General features: G+C 33.6%; 1 protein-coding gene across 3 annotated transcripts in view; it reads right to left on the bottom strand.

The window, feature by feature from the left end:
- The window catches only part of Eps15 (epidermal growth factor receptor pathway substrate 15), a 126,984-nt gene that overhangs the window by 16,544 nt on the left and 89,840 nt on the right, over window positions 1-20,600 (bottom strand). For all 3 annotated transcript variants that reach the window (XM_078026242.1, XM_078026243.1, XM_078026244.1), the window contains 8 exons: window positions 19,945-20,106; window positions 19,347-19,544; window positions 12,978-13,181; window positions 10,128-10,241; window positions 9,852-9,942; window positions 6,818-6,853; window positions 5,789-5,925; window positions 3,806-3,875 (listed from right to left, as the gene is read on the bottom strand). In XM_078026242.1, the coding sequence (XP_077882368.1) occupies window positions 3,806-3,875; window positions 5,789-5,925; window positions 6,818-6,853; window positions 9,852-9,942; window positions 10,128-10,241; window positions 12,978-13,181; window positions 19,347-19,544; window positions 19,945-20,106 (1,012 nt within the window). The remainder of the gene's footprint in view (window positions 1-3,805; window positions 3,876-5,788; window positions 5,926-6,817; window positions 6,854-9,851; window positions 9,943-10,127; window positions 10,242-12,977; window positions 13,182-19,346; window positions 19,545-19,944; window positions 20,107-20,600) is intronic.

Genomic DNA, 20,600 nt, shown 5'->3' on the forward strand with positions numbered 1-20,600 from the left:
TTAATTTGTACAATCATGTGCACAGCAGCATTATTTATACAGATGAAATGTGGAGGCAACTAAAGTGTTCATTAACAGAAGAATAAACAGAATGTAGTATCTGTATATAATATTATTCAGCCTTAAAAAGGTAGGAATTTCTGTCGTAGCATGCTACAACATGGATGAACCTTTAGGACATTACATTAAGTGAAATAAATGAATCATAAAAGGACAAATACTTTATGATTCTACTTACATAGTACATTTACAAGTCAATATCATAGAGACAGAAAAAATGATTGCTAGAGTTTGGTGAGAGTGAGGATGGGGAGTTATTTAATGGGTATGAATATGAGTTTTGGAACAAAAAAGTCTGGAGATGGATGATGGTGGTGGTTTCACAACAATGTGAATGTACCTAATGTTAATAAACTAACCGTACATTTAAAAATAGTACACTTTAGGGCTGGGGATATAGCTCAGTTGGTAGAGTGCCTGCCTTGAATGCACAAGCTCTGGGTTCAATCCCCAGCACCACAAAAAAAAAAAAAAAAAAAGAAAGAAAAGTAAACTTTAGCTGGGCAAAGTGGTACATGCCTATAATCCCAGTGGCTCAGGAGGCTGAGGCAGGAGGATTATGAGTTCAAAGATAGCCCCAGAAACTTAATGAGGCCCTCAGCAACTTAGTGAGACCCTGACTCTAAATAAAATACAAAAAAATGGCTGAGGATGTGTCTCAGTGGTTAAGTGTCCCGGGGTTCAAACCCTGGTACCCCCCCACCCCACCAAGGTAAATTTTATGTTTTACCACATTTTTTTTTTCTTAAAGGAACATTTACTGTGACTATTCCGTGTATTCACGAGTGAATTTATTTATTTATTTAAAATATTTTTGTAGTTGATAGACCTTTATTTTTTTTATTTATTCATACACGGTGCTGGGAATCTAACCCAGTGCCTCACACATTCCAAGCAAGTGCGCTACAACTGAGACACAGCCTCAGCCCCATGAGTGAATTTATTTTTAAAATATTTCATTAGCTTTGCCTAGGATCCTGTTTCTTTCCTTAGAAAGCTTGGATAGTAAACTCATGCTAAAATTAGCATGGTAAATAAGCTAATGTAATAGAAAAACACTTTTAAGAAAAATTCATTTAATGCAACATATATGGTGTTTATTTTTTTTGTGTGTGTATGTGTGTGTGTGTGTGTGTGTTTTACCATAATTTTTAAAAATCCACTTGGCAGAACAAAACAAATAATATCTGTCACGAGTTTCCACCAAAATCCTCATTCACTGGGCTTTTACCACGTGCTCTGAGTGTAATAGCTGACTCAATCATTTATTCAATAATATTACATGCCTAGGCATATTTTCAAGTTCTTGAAATGTACCAGTGAAAACAAAGATCCCAGTTCCTTATGGAGCTTAAATTCTAGTAATAGGAGGGAACAGAAAACAATGTAGATGGTATGCTAGAAAGTATGTCATGATGAAAGTAGAATGTAATGTGCAAGTGCTGAGAAGGACAGTATACTTGTAAATGCTAGAAAAGGTGGCCAAAGGAAGCTTCAACGAAAAGGTAGTATCTGAATCAAGATTTATTAAAGTTAATAGAGATCATCATGTGGTCAGATGTTTAGATGTGGAAAACATTAAAAATGAAGTTGCTATGAACAAAGACAGGGAAGGCACCAAGAGAAGCATGTTTGTGAAAGATTAGGTATTTGATATTAGACATATTGTGTTAGATGTACTTATCAGATATTCAAGTTGAAATGTCAAATAGGTAGTTGGATAAAGGAGCTTGTAGTTCTGGAAAGAGATGTGGCTAGAGAAACAAATCAGCATATAAATAGTATTTGAAGCTATGAAACTCTCCCAGGGGAGTATAGACAAAAGAAAAAGAAAAGACATCAGGGACTAAGACCTGGGACAACACAACATTAAAATGATGGGAAAACAGGAAGTCTCAGCAAAGGAAACTGAAGAAGAATGACCAAACAGGCAGGGAGAGGTAGGAGGAAAACCAGAGACCTCATTTGAATGTGGGTTCATCTACTACTACTACTACTACTACTACTACTACTACTACTACTACTACTACCTTCTTTAACCTTGTGAAAATTACTTTCTCTCTCCACACCTTGATTTTCCTTGTATGCTGTTTACAGTAAACATAATACCCATTATCTCATCTAAGAATTAAATATAGGAAAATGGTTAGCACATGGAGTGTTGGAACTTTTTAAGTGCTCAATAAATGGTAGTTATTATTATGATTAAAAACAATAAACCCTCCTAGGCTACAGTCATTTACTCTATCACTTTACTTAACTATTTCTCTATCAAATAGCTCTTTGTCAAAATGTCTATTTGCTTATTTTCAAACATGCTCTGTATTTCCTGTCTCCCAGCCTGGTTCAGATTACTCTCTTAGTGTCACATAATATCTCTTTTCATATCTACTTGCTAAAATTCTGGCCCATTCTTTCGAAGCATACCACAAAAGCCATCTTTGGCTTTGAAATCACTCAAAATTTATCCTTAATGTGACCTCCTTTCTTTTACATCTTTAAAGTTTTAATCCACTCTCACGGCACTTACCACTTCCTTAGTGTGGGCAATCAAGAGTTAATTATATTCTCCTTTTATTTTATTAAGTTATCTTCTCAAATTACCTAATATCCCTAGCAATATATTAACTCATCAGTTTAATAATAAGGATCTAAAAAAGATGCACATGTGTTTTTACAAAGGTATGATTTAACCACTATTACTACAAGTTTTTTTGGAATTTTCATTTGCTCTTATTCTACATTGTTTAAATCAATACCTGACATTACATCAAATCTTGTTTACTACACATCTGCCTTTTATATTCCTCACTCTCGCTACTCCTATTGAGAGTTAATTTTCAACCTCGAAACAAATAACACACTGTGCTAAATCTCATTATAATCTGTTCAATATAAGAAATCCAAGTTCTTAAGGCATTTCTACTAATCTATCTATGCTCATAATTCTTAATTTGTTGCACTCAGCAACAAAGAAAAACAAAGCATCCTACTTTCAGCATGACATAGAAGTATTAACATGTTTGTGTTTATTTTCCTTTAATTTCCTGCTCTGCTACACAGTAGCTGGCTTGTTTATCTGTTTTATTATTAAATAAAGAGTGGGGAAGAAGCAGAGTTACTTAGTGAAAAAAAGCTTTAAACTCCATCAGTCCTATATTTGAATCTAGTAAACTGCTGGTCTACCTGGAACAAATCTGTTGAACTATATTAAGTAACTTAATATTTCTGGTCCTCAGTTTCTAGATGTTTGAAGTGGAAATATTAAGAGGTCATTAAAAAAGTGAAAAATTAGATAATACAAATAAAGTATGAACATTGTATGCTAAAATAACATTTAGCTTTTCTCTGTATTATTAACAGAATCTTTTCACATTTATAAAACAATTTTCATTATCTGTTTGAAGTCACTATCTTTTCACTTAGCCCAACATCTATAAGAGTCAATGCTGACTTAAGTAACACTATCTTTTATAAAGCAAAAAATTATTATTGGTTGTACAAATATTGGTTATAGTATATATTCTAGAAAGGTCTTTAACCTTAGAAATAACAGAGATAATGAACAATACAAGGAGAAAGTGATAAACAAATGATTGACACTATTATTATTGGTAAGTTATAATTAGACAGAACTGTGCAATAATTTTAAATCCATAATTACCGGACCAAAAATATAGAGACAAAAATATTAAAGGGTAATTAATGTTTCATATTCAGTAAATTTGATTAATTATATCTTTACCTGAATCACTTGCTGCAATAACAATTGTCCCACCAGGAGCAAAAGGATCATTGTGCTTCAATGTTTCTACCTAAACAAATTACACAAATCCATGACTAAGAGATACAACATTTCATAGCTGAAACTTAACTTTAACTCTCAAGAAAATATTCTTTACAAATTCTAAATTAATTCAAGAACACAAATATTAGGAACAGATGTTTTCCCCTACTGATCTTCAGTCTTATTAAGTGGAAATGATACATATTATTTTTTAATTAATTCTTGAACTGTGCAACATCCATTCCAAAGAGTACATGAAATGTACATATGGTTTAATAAGTAAGTATTAGATGAACATCCATGTAATCATTTCCCAAGAAGTTGCCAACACCTCAAAAGATGTCACGTGCCTCTCTCCAATTACAACCCCATTTCTCCTCTGCTGAGGTGATTATTACCATGATTTTGGTGGTACTCATTTCTTCATAGCATTGCTACTTGTACAGTTGCAAGCTATTTTAACTATTTGTTCTGAAATAATTTAAACAGACAGAAGAGTTTTAAAGATAACAGTTACCATACACCCTTCACCTAGCATCCTCTAATGTTACTATTTCATATAATCATAGAACATCTGTTAAAACTGGGGAATTAATATTAGTACAAAACTATAAAGCATGGACTTTATTTGGATTTTACCAGTTTTTCCATTAATGTTCTTTTTCTACTTCAGGATATCATGGTGTATTCAGGAATCACTGTTTTCATAGATTTCCTGGAACTTCATATCATAAAATCCTTTGTTTTTATTTCCTAATTGTTACCTAAAAATAATTCTAGCATTCTGTGACTCAGAGGAAACACACAGCTTTCGTTAAAAAGAAAACTGCTGCTTTTGATAATAAACTATGTGAAAGTTTGGAATCAAGTTGCACAATTAGTGGATATAAGAGGTGAGGATTTTACCTGTCAATCAACTGCCCCTATCTCAGTCCAGTTTACTTATACAACATGAAACTACTGTCTCAAAAACTAAGTCTTCAAATAAAAAGAAAGATACAAACAAGCAAAAAACTCTCAGTCCATCCACAACTATTGAAATTGTGTGATAGATACACGGAGGAGGTTTGTTACTTCGTTTTGAGTACTTTGAAATATCTATAATATAAAGGTCATCAGATAATAAAGCACTCACCTGTATGACCTTAGGTATGTTAAGTTAGTATTTTTTTTTTAGTCCCATATTTTATTTTTGAAATGGAGATACCAACACCTACCTTTTGATGTGAAGATCACAAATAATAAATGACAAACACATAGAAACACTTGGGTCATAGTATGTGGTTATTAAAATAGTGGTTGTTATTGCAGATATGTATATACTCAAGAAAGCTTGACATTTAGTGGGAATTTATATTTCTATACAAGATTAATAGTCCAGATGTCTTCCTTTTACAGTAATTTTCAATAATATACCAAATATTTCTAGCAAGATTTACTTAAGACTGGTTTTTGGATTTCTAGTCATTTATTTTTAATATCCTGAATGGGATAAAATTTGATTCCTTCTCAAGGATGAACTTAATTTTTGAACACTATAAGTCAGTATACTCAATTGTTAGTGGTTGATCAAACTATGAATAACAAACCTGAACCAAAAACTAAATGGATTGAGATGAGACAGAATTCTTATTTTCTCCTCAAAACTGGGAATTGAATCCAGGGGACTCTACCTCTGATCTACTCAGATCTTTTGATTTTTCTATGTTAAGACAGGGAATTGCTAAGTTGACTGGCCTCAAACAAATAGTCCTCCTGCCTTAGATATCCAAGTAGCTGAGATTATAGGCATGCACCAAGGTTCTGGATGAGATAGAAATTCTTATATTACCCATTAGTAATAATCCAAGGGATGATTCTTTAATCACTATACATTTCAAGAAATTCACTTAGGGCATTAGTTTTCCACTCAAATTAACAGTTTTAAATCCTCCCACTTACTGATGTATTATTGCTCTGGCTGGATGCACTAAAAGGGTCGTTACTTAAAGTGGCAAAAGGATCAGTAGAAGACTGCTTGAAGAAAGAGTCAGATGCAAATGGATCTGAACCTTTGAAAGGATCACCACCAAATGGATCTAAGAAAATAAAGCACAAATAAAATAAAATAAATTAAAAACATCATTACAGTAAACTTCCTATCACCTGAAGACAGGCATCACAATTGCCTTAATTAAAAGACATTTTTGAAGTCTTGCAGAATCTAAAATAGGTGATGAGATATAGAGCTTTTCACCTACTAAACTTACTTTTAAAATTAGCACATAATTTTAAGAGATCTAATTTTCAGTGCCCTTATTCTATGCTATCATAACTAAGAAAACAGCAACAAAAACTTAAATATATTTCCCTTTCTCAGTTTAAAGCTAACAGCCAATACTTTGGAACAGGTTCAGGAAACAAAACTAAATTACAAGATTGCTTTATTCTAATGAAAAATCCCAGAAAAAGAATACCTTAAAGTCCAATACTGAGTAATTCTTCAAGATGTTTCCTTTTTCCCCATTTGCATGAATAGGCTATAATCTTAGGAAAATAAAATTATATTCTAACCCTGTAGTATGTAGATTCATTATGTTCATCTAATCTTTAGCTAGAGAGATTAGAGCCAAAAGTATTTAAAGCAATATTAAAGATTATTAAAAAGTAAAACTGGGACTGGAGGTATAGTTCTCCTAGCATATGTGAGGTTATGGGTTCGATCTCCATCACCACAAATACACATACACATACACAGTACAGCTAACAGTTTATTAAGCAAATTCACAAGAACCTATGACTCTCTTACTGAAAATGCCAGGCATATGCAGCATCTTATTTTAGACTATGGCTATAAAGCAGCTTCAACTCAATAAATAGGAAGCTTATTTCCTATAACTCTCCAACATTGTTAACTCTCCTAAATACAAAACAAGCCTACAATAAGCAGAATTGAATTAAAGCTAAGATGTAATGCAATAATGTACTGACCAATTTTCCCAAAAGGATCATCCTTGAAAGGATCACCTGGATAAAATAAGGAGAAATCAAAATAACAAAATTTATTCTTGTGACACCATTACTTAAAGGATAACTTTTTAAAAAAGGGTAACTCTTAAAAAACTTTCATGTTAAACAAAAGTCAAATTTTTTAAAGCTAAGTTAGTTTCAATAACTCTACCTCCAAACAAATAAAATTATGAATGTTATTCACCTTAGGAAATATTTAAAATAATAAAGAATTTTTAAAAATAAAAGATAAAGGCTGAACTGAAATACACCTCAAAAGAGACAAATTTGAAACAGAACCTACTATACTTACCTTGATCACAAGCAGAAGTTACAAATAAAGGGGAAGATGGGCACAACAGCATTAATTTTACTAAAAAATATCTACAGAAATGAAGACACTGAGCTTCATTGAAGCAAAGGAAAGAGAGAGAGAGAGAGAGAGAGAGAGAGAGAGAGAGAGAGAGAGAGAGAGAGAGGGAGGGAGGGAGGGAGGGAGGGAGGGAGGGAGGAAGAGAGAATACTGAGAAGTCCAGAGGCAAACCCTTATTTTTATGGCCATTTGATTTCTGACAAGAGTACCAACAATACACAGTACAGAAACAACAGTCTTTGCAACAAAGTTTGGGGACAACACAACCCCTACACTTCATATCATATAAAAAAATCTAAATCTAACAGAACTATAAAACTCTTGGAAGAAGAAAAAAATAAATTGAACTTTACCCAATTTAGGAATCTTTGTGCTTAATAGCACATGAAGAACATAACAGACAACATAGAATGCCAAGAAAATATTGCAAATCATATATTTCATAAGAGAATTATTATTTAGAATATGTATAGCTCTCCTAAATCAATAACAAAAAGGCAAACCAAATATAAAATGGGCAAAAAGATTTGATGCTCAACATTTGCGAACAAATTTTTGTGTGAATATGTTTTCATTTCTGAGTGTATTATTGGTTCATACAATAATTTTTGTTTAATTAGTAATTCTGCTTAATTGGTGGAGGAACTGTCAGACTGTTTTCCAAAGAGACTGCACAGTTTTACAGACCCACCAGTAGTGTATGTGGGTTGCAATTTCTCCATATCCTTGTCAACACCTGTTATTATCTATACTTTTGATTATATGCATTCTATAGGTATAAAGCAATATCTTATTGGGGGGTTGACCAGTATTAGGTATTTTTTCTATGTGTTTATTGGTCATTTGTATATCTACTTTAGTGAAATGTTTATTTAAATCATTTTGTCCATTTTGCAATAGGGCTGGGCGTTGGGAGATAGAAAGTGACTGTTATTAGGTATGAAGTTTACAGAGTGATAAAAACTTTTCCAAAATTAGATTGTGGGGATGATTGTAAAACCATAAACATACTAAAACTATTAAATTATGTATTATGTTTTTATTATTTCACTTTATTTTTTGCAATGCTGGGGATCAAACCCAGGACCTAGACCATACTAGGCATGCACTCTTGCCACTAAACCACACTCCCAACCCCAACATTTTAAATGCACAACTTTTATATCTTTTGACACTTTATATATATTTATACATATATACATACATACATACACATATATATATACATATATATTACACATATCAATAAAGCTGTTTTTAAAAAAAGAGTTCTAGCCAGGCATGGTGGTGCAACCCTGTAATCCCAGTGGAAGCTGGGGCAGGAGGATCACAATTTCAAAGGCAGCCTCAGCAAATTAGCGAGGCTTTTAATAACTCAATGAGATCCTGTCCCTAAATAAAATACAAAAAAAAAAAAAAAAAAGGCTGGAGATGTGGCTCAGTGGTTAAGCACTCCTGTTCACTCCCAATACACACCCCCTACACTCCTCAAAAAAGAATTCTAGTATCTGGGCTATCTCTGATATAACTTTAAGTAAGTTATTCTGCCTTTGTGCCTTAAGTTTCACATCTTTAAAACTAATAATCAAACTCATCAGTTTCACAATTAATTTTGGAAATAAAATACAATGTCAAAGAGCTTTGACCCAAGTAATATTTAAAGTACTTTATATTGATATCAACTAATTCTTGGCTAACTTCAGAATGTCTTACCCTTGAGCCCAGTATGGTGGCATATGCCTGTAATACCAGTGACTCCGGTGGCTGAGGCAGAAGGATTTTGAGTTCAAAGTCAGTCTCAGCCTTACTGAGGCCCTAAGCAACTTGGCGAGACCCTGTCTGTAAACCAAATATTAGAAAAAGGGCTGGGGATGTGGCTCAATGGTCAAATGCCTCCGGGTTCAATCCAGGTACCAAAAAAAAAAAAAAAAAAAAAAAGTGTCCAACCTCCACAATCTCCACTACTTGCTTATAACATTTTTCCTTTGGTTCTTATTCTGAAAAAGAAACATACTCTTTTTTTTTTTAAGTTGTTGATAGACTTTTATTTTATTTCTTTGTATGTGGTGCTGAGAATCAAACCCAGCGCCCCACACATGCCAGGCAAGCTCACCACCACTGAGCCACAACCCCAACCCCAAGAAACATACTCTTAATTAGGGACCCCTAAGACATAATCAAAGATTTAGTCCTAGATTTAGTTGGCTGTGGCAGATAAATATTAGCAAACTTAAGACTATAAGTGTTTGTTTTCACTTTCTTATAATGAGTATGCTCTCAATGAAGTCCTAATTCTTACATAGTTTACATGCTAAAAAGTCTTTTTGGGTAAACTTAAACTTATAATATTAAAAAATGATACTTGGGGGGCTGGGGACGTGGCTCAGTGGTAGAGCACTTGCCTGGCATGTATGAGGCACAGGTTCGATTCTCAACACCGCGTATAAATAAATAAAGATCCATTGACAAGTAAAAACTGTTTAAAAAAAAATAATACTTGGAGCTGGGGTTGTGGCTCAGCGATAGAGCGCTTGCCTTGCATGTGTGAGGTACTGGGCTCAATCCTCAGCACCACATAAAAATAAACAAATAAAATAAAGGTTTTGTGTCCAACTACAACAACAACAACAAAATGATACTTACTGCCAACAAAAGGATCAGATTGGAAAAAATCCAAGTTTGTATCTGCAACTGGACCTGTCAGTGAACTTGATTCTGATTTAAATGGATCTTCCTAAAAATAATTTTAAATTAAAAAAAAATTTTAGGAACCAAGGTTTTAAAATACAACATTTTAAAATAAAATAATGCATGTTTGAATCACACTCATGCTTTAAAATAACAAATATTATATTTTTGCAGTCATAAAGAACATTTAACACATTAGTGATAAGAGTACTTAAATATAAAATTATTTACCTCTTTTGCATGTTTGTCATTGTCAAATTCAGGACAAACTTTCTCATTAACAGATGCAGTTACCACTTCATTTTCATCAATCACATCAGGTGATATTTCAGGACTACTTCTTGCCTACAAGATAAACAAACAAACAAATATACACATACATATGCATACACACTTTTTATATTAAAATATACTTTAACATTTATTTATGATTTAGTAAATACATAAAATTTCATATACACTCACACACTTTTTTTTTTTTTGAAGTGGCACTAGGGATCAAATTCAGGTCCTTGCCCTCACTATGTTAGTGCTCTACCACTGAACTATCCCCTTCACCCCACTTATAAAATATTACTGCTACAGACTACATTGTCCTTTTCTACCTGGCAGAGAAAACTAACAAAGAAAACGCAAACTTTACTAAAAAATAACAACAAAAAGACAAACATAATATACTCATTGAATGATTTCTTCTCCTATAATCTATCTTAGAAAAATGGTGTCATCAAGCATCAAAGTCACTTAAGCCAGAAGTGTTCAGGTCATCTTTAGCCATTTCCTATTTTGGTTATCCTTCAGCTAAAATAAGAGTCCAAGTCTTGCTCTTTCTACCTCTTTTTCTCAAATTCTTCTTTTTCCTTTTCTTCATCCAGACAGTCACTATCACTCATTATATAATCATCATCTATGATCCAGACTGTAGGAATAGCCTTCCACCTGCCTTCCTGCCTCCAATATTGTACTCTTTCAATCTACCCTCCTTTATAGTAGCCAAAGTAAGAGATCTAAAATGTGAATCTTATAATGGCCTTTCTGGTTAAAAGTTCTTCAACAACTCTTCACTGCTTTCTTGATTTAGATCGTTAGTAAAAAGTCTTACTAATACCAGCAGTTTGATGTGTTTAAAGGATAATCCAGTAATCTGACTTTCGTGCTTAAAAGAATATTAAATCATGTATCTATGACTTCATTGTCTAAATATAATGAAGTCTCTAAGTTTTACATTTCTTTTAGAGAGAGAGAGAGAGAGAGAGAGAGAGAGAGAGAGAGAGAGAGAGAGAGAGAGAGAGAGAATTTTTTTAATATTTTTTTTTTTTTAGTTTTCGGTGGACACAACATCTTTATTTGTATGTGGTGCTGAGGATCGAACCCAGCACCGCCCACACATGCCAGGCTAGCGCGCTACAGCTTGAGCCACATCCCCAGCCCTAAGTTTTATATCTTTAATACCTCTTAAATTTGTCGTCTTCTCACCATTCCTTCTGTAACTGCTTAAATTTAGGCTAAAACAACTCTCACAGGTTCTCAATAGCCCCTTTATGTGTTCAGCCCCACTCTCCACTTCCCCTATTTCTAAAAGGTAAATTTAATCATCTTATTTCTCATTTTAAATTCTTCAATGGCTACTCATGGCAGTAAGATAAATTCCACAATGCTTCAAGATGAAGCTAAATTTCTTATTCTCTGGCCAGGTATAATCTATAAGTAATTTTTTTCCAGTTTGATCCACACATCAAAATCATGCATAGAATTTGTTTTAAAAATACACGTACCTGGTTCCATTTCAGAAACTACTTCAGCAAGTTTGGGGTAGAACATATTACATGTGTGTTTTGAGAAAGTACTTAAGAAAATGCAGATGCCCACTAGGAGAGAGACTTATCTCTTGCTAATATCTTCCTCACCATCACAAGATGTCCTCAAAACCTCTCATGATTCATGATTCTAAACAGATGTTTTCTTCTACTTGTATCCATGCTATACTGATTCTCTTACAGGAATGTACCACCTTTTTCTTTGCTCAACCCTTATTTACTTGCCAAAGCTTTCCCTACAAAACCTTTTTTGAGTGCCTTTCAGCTGTCCTATCTGAAAAGACTATACTTCTTTTATCAGTCTTTTAACACAGTGTCAATGCTACTAAGACTATAGGCTGCTTAAAGAAAAAAGTTAAAGATACTTTATCTCTATAGCCCTCACATATAGTTGGCATAATCTAAATAACTAGTAAAAATCAATGTCCTCAATATTATAATATTATATAATAAAGAATTACTTTCAGCTTTGAATGAGAGTAACTAAAAAACTTCTGGTATTAGTTTTTTTTTTCTTTCTCTTTCAGTACTGGGGTAAATCCAGGAACTCTCATATTCTAGGCAAGCTCTTTATCACACTGCTATCCCCTCAGCTACTTAAAAAAATTTTTCTTTAAAGTTAATATCTAAGTCAGGTTGAGGTGCAGCAGCATCTGCTTATTGTAAGATAAATTCTCAACAACTCAAAAAGCTGAAATAGGAGGACTACCTGAGAACATGAGTTTTAGACTACCCTGAGCAACATAGTGAGACTCCATCACACAGAAATACATACACACACACACAAATTTCCTTGAGAAGTATTGTTTTTTAAATATGTTCTACAAGCCATTAAAATTACATGTCAGGAGCTGGGCAAGTGGTGCATGCCTGTAATCTCAGGAGGCTGAGGCATGAGGATTAGAAGTTTGAGGCCAGCCTCAACAACTTAGTGAGACCCTGTCCCAAAATAAAAAATAAAAAGGTCTAGGGATGTAGCTCAAGTGGTAAAGTGCTCCTTGGTTCAATCCCCAGTAACCTCCTTTAAAATAAATAAGTAAGTAAATAAACAAATAAATAATTTAAAAAATAAATGAAATTACATTTTAATACTAGTTAAAGCTGTGAGTCTTATTGTATCAAAACTCACTCTCTGCCTCTAAAAACGAAATCTCAATAGTCCTCAGGGCATACTAACATATTTATATTAGGTATGATGCCAACAAAAGTTTGATTTGCATCCATCTTTTTTTCTGAAGTTGATTATGAAGGTATTAAGACTCACTGGAGACTCCTGATGTATGGGCTCGGACTCCAGGTTGTTCTGGCCTTCAACCTGTTCATTAAGGTTGGCTGTTTCACTGCTGCTCGTACTGAGGCTGCAATAATCTGTAGCACCATTTACAAGAATGCTGTGTGGACTACTGCACCAATTTGACTGATTATTATGATTTTCCAGCTCTTTCATTTCCATGAGTCTCATTTGCATCTGTCAACACAAAGTAAAATTACAAAACAACTTATTAGTAGAAAGACATGCAACATAAAAATAATTATATCCTTAGATTTGGTCAAAAACAAATTTGCTCTTCACCAGGTGAATCCTCTGGGAATATATAGCATGACTTAGAGGAAAGATTTCAGTAATCTCTCTCTAGTACACATGATTTCTTTTTTTGTTGGGGTATTTTTTGAAATTTCCCAAGAATTTCGATTCTTACAAATTGCAAAGAATCTGTGAACTAGCAGTATATTGTGGAAGAATTAGAAAAAGAAGGGCCAGAGTACTGGAAGGAAAGATAGCAATATGACAGAGAAAAAGAATACTCAGTGACAGTACCTTATAATAGAGATACAGAAGTTGAGGGAGAGACAAGGCTTTGGAAGCAGCTGTACTCTACTGGGAAAGGAGATTGAAGATAAGGGTCCTATACTATGTAAATGGGGTTAGAGCCCTAGAAAGTATTGTCTAAATCTAAGTTGTGCTGAGCATGTTAAATAAAGAGCACTTGAAGCATGTATTTTTTTTTCTTTCTTTTTATGACGGGGTGTACAGGACTTGAACCCAGGATATTATACCTCTGAGCTACATCCCCAGTCATTTTTATTTTTATTTTATTTTGAGACAGCATCTCCCTAAGTTGCTGAGGCTGGCCATGAACTTGTGATCCTCCTGCCTCAGCCTCCTGAGCCACTGGGATTGCAGGCATGCACCACCACACCCAGCTCAATGTGGTTTGTTTTGTTTTGTTTTTGTTTTTTATGGTGCTGGGGATTGAACCCAGGGCCTTGTGCATGTGACACAAGCACTCTACCAATTGAGCTATATTCCCAGCCCTCAAAGTGTTTTTGATTTCATTATCCAAATGAATTTATATTCCTGGAACAATAATAAGATCCATAAGACAGAATTCAATAAATTGTAATATATTATAAAAGCTAGATGCTATATGGGACCATGAATAGAAGAACAAAATACTAACATCTATTTTTACTTATTTTGCATTACAATTTTTTAAACATTTATTTATTTATGTATCTTTAGTTTTAGGCGGACACATTATTTTGTTTTTATGTGGTACTAAGGATCGAACCCAGTGCCTCATGCATGCTAGGCGAGCGCGCTACCATTGAGCCACAATCCCAGCCCCTATAATTCTTATTATACATATACAGCACAATTTTTCATATCTCTGTTTGTATATAAAGTATGTTGACACCAATTCGTGTCTTCATACATGTACTTTGGATAATGGTGTCCATTACATTCCACCATCCTTGCTAACCCCCTGCCTCCTCCCTTTCCCTCCCACTTCTCTGCCCTATCTAGAGTCCATCTATTCCTCCATGCTCCCCCTCCCTACCCCACTATGAATCAGCCTCCTTATATCAGAGCATTTGTTTTTGATATAAGGAGGCTGATTCATAGTGGCTAACTTCATTTGGCTAACTTCACTTAGCATTATCTTCTCCAATGCCATCCATTTACCTGCAAATGCCATGATTTTATTCTCTTTTATTGCTGAGTAATATTCCATTGTGTATATATGGCACAATTTTTTTAATCCATTCATCTACTGAAGGGCATCTAGGTTGGTTCCACAGTTTAGCTATTGTGAATTCTGGTGCTATATACATTGATGTGGCTGTGTCCCTGTAGTATGCTGATTTTAAGTCCTTTGGGTACAGACTGAGGAGAGGGATAGCTGGGTCAAATGGTGGTTCCATTCTCAGATTTCCAAGGAATCTCCATACTCCCTTCCATATTGGCTGCACCAATTTGCAGTCCCACCAGCAATGTTTACACTAACATTTATAATTACAAAAAGCAAACTTATAAATATCTCAAAGCAATCAATAGGGGCTGGGGATGTGGCTCAAGCGGTAGCACGCTCGCCTGGCATGCGTGCAGCCCGGGTTCGATCCTCAGCACCACATACAAACAAAGATGTTGTGTCCGCCAAAAACTAAAAAAAAAAAAAATTAAAATTCTCTCTCTCTCTCTCTCTCTCTTAAAAAAGAAAAAGCAATCATTAAGGCAGATTCAAAAAGTTTCTATTGAAAAAGTATAGATGGAATTTTACTGGGTAATTTCCATTTTTTCATACACTGTAATTTTTAAAAATCACTTTTGAATTCCCTTCATTTATTACCATGCCACTTTTTGTTTTTAGCAAACAAAAATGAATAATTACTTAATGATCTTTCATAAATCAAGCCTCTCTGTACCCTCTATTTTAATTTCCCCATAGGGTTTTTAAATTACTGAAATTGAAATCTATAATTTCCACAGGTCTTTTATACCCAGGGAAAGAACACTACATTGGTTTAGGAGATAGGTGCATATCTAGTCATCTTCTACTACTTGGGTGATCTTAGTCAAAGCAACTTCTTCAAATTTCAGTTTTTCTCTTAATCTATACAGAATAATGACTACCTTCACAGATGATTGTTGTATGGCTCAAAAGATAAAATTCAAAAGAACTCTTTAAAAAGCAAAAGTCTATATAAATGAGGAATTAAGTACATAAAAGTACCCAGCACAATGCATTTTTTACTATCATAGCACTTAAGTTTTTCTAGCATCTTGTTTGTCCTTTGTTCCTTTTCTACTAATTCACTGCACTTTTTTTTTAATGAACAATCTTGAGCTCTTTGAGGTTAGAAACTACAAGTTTTGTTTTATATACATCAACATCAACCATAACGATGCACTCTATAAGTTTAATGTATTCACTGAATATCAGTATTGTGCTTTATATATTTGAACAGTGGTTATAAGTGTGTTTGTGTGTATGTGTGTAATCTACCAAATAACATCGTATTTTGAGTTTAAACAATCTAAAAATATTACACATGTATAAAACACAGCATACAACCTTTATATAATAATAGAGCAGTGGCTTATAAACTCTTTTATTTTAACCCATAAAAATAAATCAATTATACATCTTAATCCAGTAAAGGTATATGTACACATTTGGATTTATCTGTGTGTGTATATGTATACATAAAGACACACACATACATAACATAGACACATGCATTTATATGATGTGAGTAGATACATACCCTCACATATATATAATACACACACATATTAGTGAAACAAGTTTCATGAAGTTGTACTTATCCTGATTATAATTAATGCACCATGTCTCATGCATGCCAGGTAAGCTTTCTACTACTGAGCTACACCCTCAGCCCTGTATTTCATTTTAAAAAATTTTTTTATCCTGATCATTATATCAATTTCATGCTCTACTACAACTTTAAAACCATGAAATTAAAATTAAACCCATCACAGAGATGAAACAGTGAGAGGAAATACCTGCTTATCAAACAATTTATTTAGAACAGAATCCTTATGGTTAGCCTGAGACAATTAATAGAATCTTGACCAAAATTAGGTTTTCTTTTGTATGGCTCATACATATTGCTTTATTTTCTCAATAATGATTTCTAATATCTTCTTTACTTGTTTATGTTCCTTCCTTTCAAAGAAGCCCCCTTTCTAAAAAGGTCAAAGAAAGGAAAACGAAAAGACAAGTCAAAGATTGGGAGAAATTATTGTAAATCATTTATCTGATAAAGGAATTAGGTCCAGAACATGCTAGAAACTTATAATAATAAAAGACAAACAATCTAATTTTTGAAATAAATGAAAGACATTAATAGACATTTCATCCAAGAAGATAAAAAAATGGCTGATAAGTACATGAAAAGGCACTCAACAAATGACAAATGATAACTTCTCATCAAGGAAAAGCATAAACACTATGAGATACCACTTTACACCTATTAGAAGGACTATAATGTATTGGTGACAGAAGAACCTAGACCCCTCATATACTGCTGGTATATGTATAAAATGGTGCAGCTTCTTTGGAAAACAGTTTATTAATGTTAAAGTAAAGAAGTAAAGCACCACTTTATAATATGGCCAGCTATTCCACAACCAAAAGAAATAAAATCACCTACACAAAGACTTGTAGGTGAATGTTCACAGCAACATTATTTCAGTATAGTCAAAAAGTAAAAAGAATGTTCATTAACTGGGACATTAAATAAATGAAATAGTTTCTAAATATATAATGGAATATCTTCAGCAATAAAATGAAACATAATATCAACGATATATTCCACAATAGATGAACCTCAAAAATATGCTGTTAAAAAATCACTTAAGATTTCATATTGTTTGTCTACATCTATATGAAGTATCCAAAAATGACAAATCTGTAAGAAGCAGAAAGCTAATTTATGATTGAAGACTGAGGCCTGGGAATGTGGCTCAAGCGGTAGTGCACTCGCCTGGCAGGCGTGCGGCCCGGGTTCGATCCTCAGCACCACATACAAACAAAGATGTGTCCGCCAAAAACTAAAAAAAAAAAAATTAAAATTCTCTCTCTCTTTTTAAAAAAAATGATTGAAGACTGAAAAAAAAAGAGAAGGAGAGATCATTTAAGAATAAAAGAAGTATTTTAAAGCTGGATTGTGATGCTTGTGCAACTCAAAATTTACTGAATAATCACTGATTTTATACCCTTAAAACCTGAGAATTAGAGCTGGGATTGTAGCTCATCAGTAGAGCACTTACCTTGCATATATGAGGCACTGGGTTTGATTCTTAGCACCACATAAAAATTAATAAATAAAATAAACGTATTGTCCATCTACAACTAAAAAAATATTTTTTAAAAACCCTTTAGATAAAATCAATTTTGAAAAAAAAAAAACCTTAGAATTTTATGATATATAAATTCTACCTCAACAAACGAGTTTTTAAAAAAAACAAAAAGCTATTTTAAGAATATCCATTCTTCTGGTAACATTACCAACCAGGGAAACTATTTTGGGTTATCTTCTTACTGAGGACCTACACTGAAATAAGAACTGTGCTAAGCGACAGATTAAAAAAAAAAAAAAAAAACCAAAAAACTGTGTAAGCTCCTAGAACAGAAAGGAAAATCTACTAGAAGAGATCAACATATAAATAAATGTTCAGGAAAAAAATCTTAACCATTATTATAACAAAGTCCACCAAAAGCTCACCTTCCAGATAAGAGGGAGCAGAGAAAGGAGGAATTCATTATATATAATAATTAAGAATACTGAAAGGGGTTTTAGAAGACCTGGATGAATGTGGCTCCTTTAAAGATTATGTAAGCATAATTTCCTTAGCCTCAGCTTATTCAAGTTCAAATTGAAAGAAGGAAATGACATGAATTCTATGTTCTTATGTAACCAACCATCTTACTATCATGATAACTAAAATGTTAATTCTCCATGTAGTAAAGGCTAGAAATGAAAAAGCAAAGGATTTATAGAAACAATTTTCTAATTTAAAAAAATAAAAGTTTTTCCCAAACAGAAAAACCGATTTCAAAATTAGAACAATAAGACACTAGGTTATTACTTATAAAAGTAAGCAACACTTGCTGAGCATGTATGTTCCAAACACTATACTAAAATATCTCATGGGTTTTTGCCTCATTAATCCTTACATTAGCCCTCAGAAGTTGGTGTTTTATTAATTCTCCAATTTTAAAGACAAAGAATCTGATCCTAAGGTGATTCATCTAGTCAGTGGCAGTTCTGGTCCCAGTGTAGGTTGGTCCTCAATAAATGAATAACCCAAAATAGTTATCCTACTGGGAATGCTACTAGATGAATGAATATTCTTTAAAATATTTTTTTCCTTGGTTTTTTTTTAATTAAAGAAAACCATTTGAGATAAAATTTATATACAATAAAACAAATTTATAAAGGCAAGAAGCAGATTAATTGTTACCTGAGGGTAGGAATGGAGACTGACTAAACGTAAGTATAAGGGATCTTTTGAGAGAGATGGAAATGTTCTAAAATAGAATTATTACATTTTTACAACTCTAAATTTACTGTAAGTCACTGATCTGTTATGCCTTAAAAACCTAGCCCATCTCAGTGCAAAACCCACACTCTTACCCACTGCTCCAATGAGCATGAGATGTACAGGATATATAATTTTAATTGTAATTGACGACAAGAAACCTATTTAGATAAATAACCAAAAAATAAATAATAAAGTAGGCAGAGGGAGAAAGATCAAAAGTTGACTAAGACGTCAGCTGAAAGTCCAATTGGGCTTATTTATTGCTTTACAAAGACTTACTGAACTGATCTCCTGCTGTGAATCTTGTAGGTGCTGTTGAAGAGGTTCCAGCTGAGCTTTCCCTGACTCCACACTCTCCTCCAATTCTGCTGTTTCTTGTTGTAGGCGACTTAGCTCTTCTCTAGCTTTGGCCAATTCTTCTTCATAAGTGGAGATCTGTGATTCCTGATTAGTTATTTCTGCTTTCAGAGAAGAGATCTATAATGTGGAGATGAATAAGAAGAAAGGGAAATTAAAAAAGAGCTGTCATTAAAATATTAATAATGTACTTATTTCTTTGTTTACTATTTTGGTGTTTTTGATGTATGGTTTTGGCAGAAAAGGGTAATTGGGGAAAGTACAGAGGAGAGTTGAAGGTAAAGATATTTTACTTCCAAAGTATCTGGAAAAACTTTGTCTTCTAAAACAGTGTTCTTCTATTTCCACTAAAGAGAGCCTGTATTTTCTGATGAACCTTACTCCATTTCCCTCATATGCCAACTGCTGATGAGATTGCCACTTAATGAGAATAATAACAAAAGTAGAGAATATTTTCATTTTAAGCCAGGAAAAACAACTCAGGTACAGATGTAGGTAGCAATAAGTAGACAGACATTACCAGCTGGGCCTCCTCAGCACATTTCTTTCTGACTTCCTTGAGTTGCTCCTCCAACTGAGCTTTCTGCTCATCCAGTTCATCAAGGAGTTCCTGTACTTGCTGCTTTTGAGCCTGTAGTTTTTGTAGATTAACATTTTCCCTTTGAACTTCATCTTGAAGATCCTGAAATATAAGAAAATTAATATATTATTCTCTTTGGGGGCAGGGAAAGTTTAAGTTAATTTTAAAATCCAACTTAGGAGGGGCTGGGTTTATAGCTCTTGGTAGAGCACTTGCCTCGCACTTGTGAGGTACTAGGTTCTATCCTCAGCACCACATAAAAAATAAATAAATAAAATAAAAAAGATATTGTGTCCATCTCTAAAAATATATATATATCTTAAAAATAAACAAACAAATCCAGTTTAGGAGAAAAAAACTCTTATTGTTTTGGAAGACATCCTCCTCCACCACCATACCAGGGATTGCACCTGGGATGCATAACCACTGAGCCACATCTCCAGTTCTCTTTTTTTTAGTTTTGAGATAGAGTCTCATTAAGTCCTTAGGGCCTCACTAAGTTGCTGAGGTTGGTATTGAACTTGTTATCTTCCTGTCTCAGTCTCCTCAGTCCCTGGGATTACAGGCATGCGCCTCCACTCCTAGCTTTATATACA

This window comes from Ictidomys tridecemlineatus, chromosome 11, assembly GCF_052094955.1.
Source record: "Ictidomys tridecemlineatus isolate mIctTri1 chromosome 11, mIctTri1.hap1, whole genome shotgun sequence".
Classification (NCBI taxonomy): domain Eukaryota; kingdom Metazoa; phylum Chordata; class Mammalia; order Rodentia; family Sciuridae; genus Ictidomys; species Ictidomys tridecemlineatus.